A 9,974-nucleotide genomic window follows, 5' to 3' on the forward strand; every position below is an offset into this window, starting at 1 on the left:
TTCTTAGAAACAGAAGATTCGCCAGCCTGATTGCTTTTCTTGGCCATTAAGCTAATCAACAATTATAGTCAAAACCTAAACCACCACCCAAATCTGGTTCACTTCTCTAACATTAGTATATAATTGTTATAATATAATCCATTCGAAGTATTCAAACAGGAAAGAAAAGCTATAATCAACTTCTCCATCTCAACTACTTCACAATCCTCAAAACTAAACAACTTCACAATCACTTTCTTTCATATTTATATACTCGTTCAAAAATCTCAAAATCACTCAATTCATTCTTGCAATACAAAACAAAGCAAAACAACAAAAAAATATCCGAAAATAAAAACATCCTCCAAAATGACCAAACACTCACTATTCTCACTTTCAATATCAGTGTTTCTCATAGTTGCTCTTTTTACTGCAACAACCGCACTCGACCCTGCACCTGAAGACCCGATTTTCGAACTGTACATGCATGATGTACTTGGCGGAAGCAGTCCAACAGCAAGACCAATCACCGGTTTGCTTGGAAACATCTACAACGGTCAAGTACCGTTTGCTAAGCAGATTGCTTTTGTTCCGCCAGAAAACGGTGTAGCCATACCAAATGCAAATGGCGCAATGCCAACGGTCAACGGTATCAACGGTATTCCTCTAGGTACTGGTTTATCCGGTACAGCGTTTTCAGGTCAGAATCTGAACGGGATTCAGACACAGTTGGGTCCTGATGGTCTGAGTCTCGGCTTTGGGACGATCACGGTGATCGACGACATAATCACATCCGGTCCTGACTTGGGTTCCCAACCACTTGGTAAAGCTCAGGGGGTTTATGTTGCAAGCTCAGCAGATGGAAGCACACAGATGATGGCTTTCACAGCTATGCTTGAAGGTGGAGAGTACAATGATAATCTCAATTTCTACGGAATTTATAGAATTGGAAGCGCCATGTCGCATCTGTCTGTGACTGGGGGAACCGGAAGGTTTAAGAACGCTTGTGGGTTTGCGGAGGTAAGGCCACTGATTCCTGCAGGTCAACACTTTGTTGATGGAGCAGAGATGCTGTTGAGGATCATTGTCCATCTTAAGTACTGAAACTTGTAAATGAATGTGTGTGAAATGTGTGATTCCATTTGAGTTGAGAAATATTTTATATGATTTGGTACAACAAACATCATGTCCTGAACCATTTATAGGAAGGGCTTTGTGTATTATTGCTTACATGCTTATGGTCCAGACAAAGAACTAAACATAAGAATACTGCAAGGATTATGAATTTCAGGAAAAAACATTGTTCGGTCAGCCCCTACTTCTCCTATAGGGCCATGAGTATACTCAGAACACTCCGAAGAATGTAGCTGCAGCAAAGACTAAGAAGAGAGCTCCACCAACATATCCCACCTAAATCAAAAGATCACCAAATTTTACATCAGTTTGTAAAAGCAATTCAGTTTCTGTGAATGGACTTTGTGTAAGCATTTATTTGCCTTTACCAGTTTCTCAGATATATAGTTGGCTAAGAAGGCGCCGCCCATGATAGCAAGCAATGTTGCCACTAAGTGTCCAGCAATAGCTCCACTCGCAACTCCCCATGGAGACTGTGACACAGAGTTTGATAAATAAGAAAGTTGTTTAGGGTTTAGTGAGCTAATGCTTGTGATGTTTCGGAATGGTATGGATCAAACCTGTGCAGCACCAAGGGCAACAGTTGCAAGCATTGACCGATCTCCCCATTCCTGATTTAGATCAAAGATGCATCAATTATCATCAAAACGTGGATGGTTTAATATACAAATTAAAGTTCCTTACAGCAAAGAACACAAGGCTGAACGATTTCCAGAGGATTTCAAGCGGGTTTGTCAACTTTTTCGACGCCTTTTCTTTAACGAGTTCCTCAGCTTCAGTGTATTCACCGAGTTCTATACCAATTTCCTCACCATTCTTGGCTTCCGCTTGTGGAAGATCCCATGCATCCTTGATGGATTTCAATCCAAAGAACATGAGAAGCGCAATTGCAGCATATTCTCCTATCGGTAGTGCTGTTCAACAAGAGAGAAGAAGTATCCCAATCATATATTTTCCACAGGATTCGTTTTTGAAAAGACTGAAGAGCCTATGGTAGCTTACTTGTCTGGAACTGAGCAGGCACAGATTGAAAAACCTTCCCGATAACAACCGATAAGATAGTCATCAACGATAAAGCTCCCATTGAACCTAAAAGGACCTTCTCGTCAAGAAATCCAAAGAAACGTCAGATGTAACAAATGGACCATAAGAGAATGTGTGAGAGAGATATTAGAAGCAAGCGTACCAATGTTTTCTCGTATTGCATAGCCAACAACGCAGCAATAAAAAATGTCTGCCCAACCCAAAACAATATATATACGTCAGATCTCAGAACACAAAAAGAAATCTATGTAATATGAATAGACATATACTACCTTGTCACCAATCTCAGAAACGAAGATCAGTGAGAAGGCTGCTGTGAAGCCTGATTTTGCAACTGCTGCTAGAACTGAGGATTGTCCTCCCTTGACAAAAGTGATTAGAGAGAATACCAAACCGCAAGCCAGTAGTACAAGTGTTATCGACAAAGAGTACGGGAATGGCCCTTGAGGTTTTAAGCTGCATGATACAAGGATCATATATGCATTTCAAAAGAGTAGTTGAATTACGTTAGGTTCCACTAACGTATTGTATAATTCACAGGGATTAGAAGAAACTCTACTATTAAGATTAACATTACCAACTTTACAGGAATTCTAACTTTTTACGTTATTCACAATCAAGTATGTTTCTTACAAGTATAATCATGTATAATCTCATCACCAACTAGCACAATATTCCAAACTTAGTACACATAAATAATCACCATGACCTATGTACTTCCTAGTGACTTATGCCCTTTAAATGCAACTTACTCATATAAAAAGCAAGAGTTAAAGAGATGGATAAATCTAAGCAGCAGCAAATGTTGGTTCCCTTACTAACAAGAAGAATATACTAATAAGGTGGCAAAAATATGAACTAGTAACCTTTCTGATGAGGTGGCATGAGAGTGATCAAGAGAACTACTTTGAGATCCATCCTCCTCACTACCAGATCCAACACCAGCATTTGATGCATGAACTCTAAATTTTCCGCAGAGCGAATCCGATCTTGATGTCCATCTACATCTTACTGCAAAGCCAGTTATGTAAGTTCATTAACACTTGAAAAAAAACCCAACACAATATAAGCAGATCATGAAATCAATCAGCTGTAAGTGCTTATATGGGTTTTGATTAGCCTGTAGCAAAACCGTCTTCTACAGATTAATTCCAACTCTTAGTTGCACTATTCAGTGGATCCAAGCAGCATAAATAGAGTTCTCTGGTGTGTTGATGGAATCTCAATCGGAACTTGGGAAGAGTAAACTTACAAGGAGGAGGAGACGCTGGTTTTCTAGAATTCTTCGGGCAAGGCAACGATTCAGACAGAGAGAGAAATGGGAGCTTCCGTACTGAGTATACAAATGCTAATGCTGTGGATTTAGCACTATTGCTAACGCCTGTAACAGTCATTGTTCTTTTACTCTGAATCCACGGAAGCAGAGGGTTTAGTGAATCATTGCTTTGGTTTGATAAACAGGAAACCCAGAAAGAAAGAAATAAAGATGGGAGACTTTCTTCGGATATTACTCTGCAGAGAGAGAGAGAAAGGGTTATAGTGATGATGGAGATAGGATTGTGCAATTCGGGTTGCTTTGTCTGTGCGGTTGGGATTTGACTTCGCTTTGCCACGTGTGTTTTTTGCACTCAAGGATAAAGAAACGGCATCCTTTTATGACTATCCAAGTGATTCAGTGATAATTATTATTTTTAATACAACTTCAACTTCGGTTAACATGATTTTCACCATATTAGTGATTCAACCACACTTACAAACTGATTAATCTAATATTACCTACGAGCACATACATGGATCCTACTTACCCAATGTTTGAACCGAAAACTGTCGATAAACTAGTAAGAGAAAGAGACGAGAACTCGTCGGTGGGTCGAGACAAAAGCATTTATTAGATCAGAGAATCGTTTAATTGAGTTACAAAAGAGGAAATATGCGGTAGAAAGTAAGCCGGCGAAAGCTAGTTCGCCCGAAGGTACAAGTCGGTGAGAAAGAGAAATGAAACCCTAGTACTAGCCGAAAGTAAGTGTGTGGTGATTTGTGGATCCCTTCCTTGATGCTTCTTCATCTGCTTATATAGTCGTTTCAACCCTTCTTGCCTTGTTCGTTTTTTGCTTTTGGGCCTCGGCCTGTCGGGCCTTTGGAGTAAAGCACTCCGGTGAGCCGTTGGAGGAAGACGCTTCAGTCGCTGGCTCGAATCGACTTAAAAGCAGTGGAGAGTCCTTCCAGCTTTCTGTCACCGAGCCGAGCTGACAATTCCGATTCTATCGGGCCGGACCTGCCGACTGATGGGCCTTGTGGGAGGATTTAATCCAGTCCCAACAGTAAGTCCCCCCAGTTCGCTAGTGAATGTCGCAGCCAGTCTTAGCGAATTTTTAGGTAGGGGTCCGGAAGTCGGATGATTAGGTCCCTTGTCTCGGTTTGTCGTCGGGGAGCGAGCGACTTAACCTGGAGGACCTCAGAATCCTTGTGTCGATGCATTTTAGTCGCTTTTCGCGTACCGCAAGCTCCAAGTAAGTTAGCTTCTTTTTAGTCCTTTAAATGCGAGTGTGCCGACCGAGTTATCGTCCCGGTTCAGTTCTTAGTACTGTTCCGAGATGCTGGTTTACTCTAGACCGAGACCGGTTTTTGTTTGAGGAGATGGAGCGTCGCGACAAAAGTGTGATGGGCGGCTCGTTTATGAGGCCCATTTAGGCCATTTTAGGTTTAATCATGACGCCTCGGAGGAATCGCGCCTACCCCTTTATAAATATGGGGAGTTTCTCTCATCTCTTGTTGAAGTCCTAAAATCCGTTGTTCAACCAGAGTCTCACCGAACCTCCCAAACCGGCCACCTAGGAGACACCTGCGACAGACGTTCAGTCCAAGGAGCCTATCTCGACAACCAGAAGGAGTTTGCCTATGAAACCAATTCTCCCAGATGTCTAGCTGACTAAGGAGTCAGGCAGGTTTTGAATTTCAAGAGACGCTTCACGGACCAGAAAGTTATGAATTTTACAAGTCAGAGGTTTTTAAGCCCGTCCATCTGCGAGTACCCAACTTTAGAAGGAGATTCAAGCCAAGGAAGGAGCGTCCTGAACCAAAGCTCATCATAGGATTCAAGAGGGATCTCTCAGATTTCCAACAAGCCCAATATCAGGAGATATTCCCACGGAATTATGAAGTTATGATCCAATCTCCAAAACCGGCCAAACCAGTTCTACACTTGCCTCAATTGGAAGCTAACCGGTTCAATCAGCTTCAAACCAGACATTGGCGACCAGGAGATCAATCTATACATTCAGGAAGTGAATCAAGTGATCCATAAGAGTTCTACAAGTTCATGTCATGCACCAGCCAACATAGGATCAGGAGGATCCCCATTAACACCAACTTGCCTTATTTGGAGATTCTTGCCATCCAGCTCCAACAGCTCTTTTTCCTTCAGATTAGGCACGACCTCAGCACATTTAAAGCAGTCAATAAGGTTCCCAGGAAGCTTAGTTATCCCCTAAAATCTTCCAGGTTCAAGAAAGATCAGATTCTTTACTTGGAGCCAAAATCCCACAAAAGGTTCCAACGGCTAGTTTTTGATTTCTTTCTTAGTTTTGATTTGTTTCCTTTTTTATTAGTTCTAGAACGTTAGGACCTTTGTCTCTGAGCATTATATAAGCTCCTAGACGTCCATTGTAAAGAAACCCTCAGTCATCTAAGAATTTATAGAAGTTATTCAGTTTTTATCAAAGATTGTTATTTGCATAAAATATCGGTCTTTAGGATTCAAAGAGAGATTCTTTGTTGTTCTATTGATTTCGTGAGTATAGTTTGTGTGTGGAAATCAAACAAGCTCAGTACAAAGATTGAGAGAGTCAATCACTTCGTTCCATCATACCACCAGATTGAGTGATTCAATCAAGCCCTCATCTGCAATTCCACTTCAAGTCCATCAATTGATCAAGCTGAGAGTATTATACAACCAGCAGCTTGATTCCACCTTATCTATCCTTTTTCTTTCATTTCATTATTCTTATTATTTTTATTATCATCATCGTCTCATTGGTTTTGCATTTGTTTCAGGTTTACAACTTGATTTCAATCATATCGCCCACCCGATCATCTATTTGGTCGATCTATTCAAACCTCAGGCCATCCCTACGACCTGCCTGAATCTGTGCCTACAACATTTTGGTATCAGAGCGAAAGTTCCAGAATCAGGTGAAATCTATCCTTGCCTCATTCATTGCTTGCATTTGTTTTTCCATTCATAAACCAAAAATCCATAAAAACTGTCTTTTGCTTCAAGTTTTTTGTTTCTGCATATTTTTTTCTTGCTGTTCTTATAAACCACGAAAAAAATAATAAAGATGTGCTTGATTCATATTACTTGCACTTAGTTTCGAAATTCTTGTTAGTTTCCTTTTTGTTTTGTTTCCATAATCGAAAATCCCATAAAAAATGCCATTTTGAATTTGTTTCATTTGTCAGCATATCCTTCAAAAAAAAAAAAAAATACTAGTTATTTTTTCATGTCATATTAGTTGATCCATTTCGTGATTGCATCAAAAAAAGAAAAAGAAATATTTTAAGACCTTAGTTTATATCATTTTGCATACTGGTTGTTTAATTGTTTGCAAATCAAGAAAATTCAAAAAAAAAATCATTGTTAGTTTGTTTTCCATCTTTGTGTATCATCATTGCATATAGTCTTCATTCGAGTGTGCATTAAGAAAACCAAAAAAAAATCATTTTGCATAGTTTATTTTATTTTCGGTCCATGTTTGCATATTTGTCGGTTTAGTCTAAGTTTGCATTAATTCATTTGTTTTCTCGGTTCGACCAGCACTTCCCTATTTTTCACTTGATCTTTGAGATTGTTTTCAGGAAGCTATGGCAGGAGAAACCCAACTTCTCAAGGAAAACCAAACTCTTTTTGGCAGCTTTAAAGAAAGTAAAAGATCAGATTGCTCGGTTGGAGAAAATACACAAGGCACAAGGCCAACGACCACAGCAAGGAGAAAGAAGATATGGAGATGCACCAGAGGATGTCTATGTCGAGCACAAGCCACCAAATCCTTCATGGATTAATTAACATCCAACTTCTCAAACCCATACTCATCATATTGCTAATTCTCGGTTTGATTATAATTCTTTTGATGATAAAATTGAACTCTTTACATTTTCAGGAGGAAGAAGCTACCTATTTTGGGAGAGGAACCTTGATGAATGGTTTCACTACAACAACACCCTGAAGGAAGAAAGACTATCTTATGCCATTGATCAACTAAGAGGTGACGCCTTTAGATGGTGGGTACGAGAGGAAGATGATAGATTGTTTTACAAGGAGCCAGCTATAAAAACATGGGGAACTCTTAAGGAAGTCATGAGGGATGAATTTGCACCAGAACTCACAAGTTCTAAGATCCAAAAGATATACCCGAGGAGGTATCTAACTCATGGTTCCAAAGAAAAATCCGAACCTGTTATTGTCCAAGTAAAAGCTAAGGTAAGTCCTATACTTGATAATTTGGTTTAAAATCTCCCACTGGTATGAGTCACTTGTCTTTGTCAAAGAAAGCTAAGACAGGTCTTCAGGTCCAACAAAAATCGACCTCCACATCCTTGTTGGAACCAAAAGTTCTCAAAGAATTATGTCCAAGGAACAATGACATTTTAGACCCAAAAAAGGAGGAAACATCAAGCCAAGGTAAGTCTTCTAATTCTAAAATTCTGAAAGATCAGACATGTTTTAGATGTCATAAAATAGGACACTTTGTTGTAGCTTGTCCAACTAAACAAGTATTGAAAGAAACATCACTAGAAAATAAATCTGAACTGTTTAAAATGAGTGATAGTTTTATTAAATCTGATTTGTTGGTTCCAAATTCTTGTATAATGCACTAGTCTTTGCCAGAAAGTTTTGATCCAAGAATAAAGAAAAGAGAAGGAACTCCAAACCGAGATCAAAAGATGAAGCTAAACAACACAAGTTGCCCAAAGAAGAAAATCATTCTTCAACTTGTGGATGCTATCAAAGTAAGTCTGGAACTTTCACATTATGTTTAGCAGTGTCCAAACACAGATTTAATGCACTTGATTTTTGTCCAGAATGTTGAGATTATTTCAGGTTGCAAAGAAGAAAGCTTCAAAGAAATCCCACAGGATACTCTTTTGATGCTAGGAGAATCAACCCCAAAGATGGCCAACAAAGAGAGTACCAGAAGTGTGGAGCACCATCTACTTCAGAAGAGATGAAATAACCATGTCCAGGGCAGAGGCGTGATATCCTATCTGCTTAAAGGAGAACCACCTGATACACAACCCATTCCCAAACCGAAACAATACCAAGGTAAGGCTCTAGAAACTCAAAAGAGAATGAAAACTGACTTGCTCTATCAAGGTGCAGGTTCTACAGTTTCGAGGTCGAAACCTTGTCAAGAGGGACGGGATGTTACAGTCCTGAAATCCGTGGTTCAACCAGAGTCTCACCAAACTTCCCAAACCGGCCACCTAGGAGACACCAGCGATAGACGTTCAGTCTAAGTAGCCTATCTCGACAACTAGAAGGATTTTGTCTATGAAATAAATTTTACCAGATCTCTAACTCACAAAGGAGTCAGTGAGGCATGGAATTTAAAGAGAAACTTTACGGACCAGAAAGTTATGAATTTTACAAGTCAGAGGTTTCTCAGCCTGTCCATCTGCGAGTACCCAACTTTAGAAGGAGATTCAAGCCCAAGGAAGGAGAGGCCTGAACCAAAGCCCATCATAGGATTCAATAGGGATATCTCAGATTTACAACAAGCCCAATATCAATAGATATGGCCACAGAATTATGAAGTTATGATCCAATCTCCAAAACCGGCCAAACCAGTTTTACACTTGCCTCAATTGGAAGCTAACCGGTTCAATCAGCCTCAACCAAACATTGGTGACCAGGATATCAATATATACATTCAGGAAGTGAATCCAGTGATCCAGAAGAGTTCTACAAGTTCATACCATGCACCAGCCAACATAGGATCAGGAGGATCCCCATTAACACCAACTTGCCTTTTTTGGAGATTCTTGCCATCCAGCTCCAACAGCTCTTTTTCCTTTAGATTAGGCACGACCTCAGCACATTACAAGCAGTCAAGAAGGTTCCCAGGAAGCTTACTTATCCCCTAAAATATTCCAGGTTCAAGAAATATCAGATTATTTACTTGGAGCCAAAATCCCACAAAAGGCTCCAACGGCTAATTTTTTATTTCTTTCTTAGTTTTGATTTGTTTCCTTTTCTATTAGTTCTAGAATGTTAGAACCTTTGTTTCTGAGCATTATATAAGCTTCTAGACGTCCATTGTAAATAAACCCTCAGTCATCTAAGAATTTATAAAATTTATTCAGTTTTTATCAAAGATTGTTCTTTGCATAAAATATCGGTCCTTAGGATTCAAAGAGAGATTCTTTGTTGTTCTATTGATTTCGTTAGTATAGTTTTTTTGTGCAAATCAAACAAGCTCAGTATACAGATTGAGAGAGCCAATCACTTCGTTCCATCATACCACCAGATTGAGAGATTCAATCAAGCCCTCATCCGCAATTCCACTTCAAGTCCATCAATTGATCAAGCTGAGAGTATTATACAACCAGCAGCTTGATTCCACCTTATCTATCCTTTTTCTTTCATTTCATTATTCTTATTATTTTTATATCATCATCGTCTCATTCGTTTTGCATTTTTTTCAGGTTTACAACTTGATTTCAATCATATCGCCCACCCGATCATCTATTTGGTCGATCTTTCCAAACCTCAGGCCATCCATACGACCAGCCTGAATCTATGACTACAACATTTTGGT

General features: G+C 39.5%; 2 protein-coding genes across 2 annotated transcripts; one reads left to right on the forward strand and one right to left on the reverse strand.

Annotated features, from left to right (window-relative positions):
* Positions 1–300: 300 nt before the first annotated feature.
* LOC106312798 (dirigent protein 18-like) lies at positions 301–1,169 on the forward strand. The gene has a single exon (XM_013750455.1). The coding sequence runs from the start codon at positions 349–351 to the stop codon at positions 1,081–1,083; it is 735 nt and encodes a 244-aa protein (XP_013605909.1). The 5' UTR covers positions 301–348; the 3' UTR covers positions 1,084–1,169.
* On the reverse strand, positions 1,121–3,711 carry LOC106312797 (GDT1-like protein 2, chloroplastic). The gene is made up of 9 exons (XM_013750453.1): positions 3,410–3,711; positions 3,024–3,168; positions 2,430–2,613; positions 2,300–2,347; positions 2,116–2,212; positions 1,798–2,027; positions 1,674–1,724; positions 1,482–1,586; positions 1,121–1,389 (listed from the first exon to the last, which is right to left on the reverse strand). The coding sequence occupies exons 1-9, from the start codon at positions 3,549–3,551 to the stop codon at positions 1,324–1,326; spliced, it is 1,068 nt and encodes a 355-aa protein (XP_013605907.1). The 5' UTR covers positions 3,552–3,711; the 3' UTR covers positions 1,121–1,323.
* Between the last annotated feature and the right edge of the window lie 6,263 nt (positions 3,712–9,974).

The sequence above is a fragment of the Brassica oleracea genome, chromosome C8, assembly GCF_000695525.1.
Source record: "Brassica oleracea var. oleracea cultivar TO1000 chromosome C8, BOL, whole genome shotgun sequence".
NCBI lineage: Eukaryota > Viridiplantae > Streptophyta > Magnoliopsida > Brassicales > Brassicaceae > Brassica > Brassica oleracea.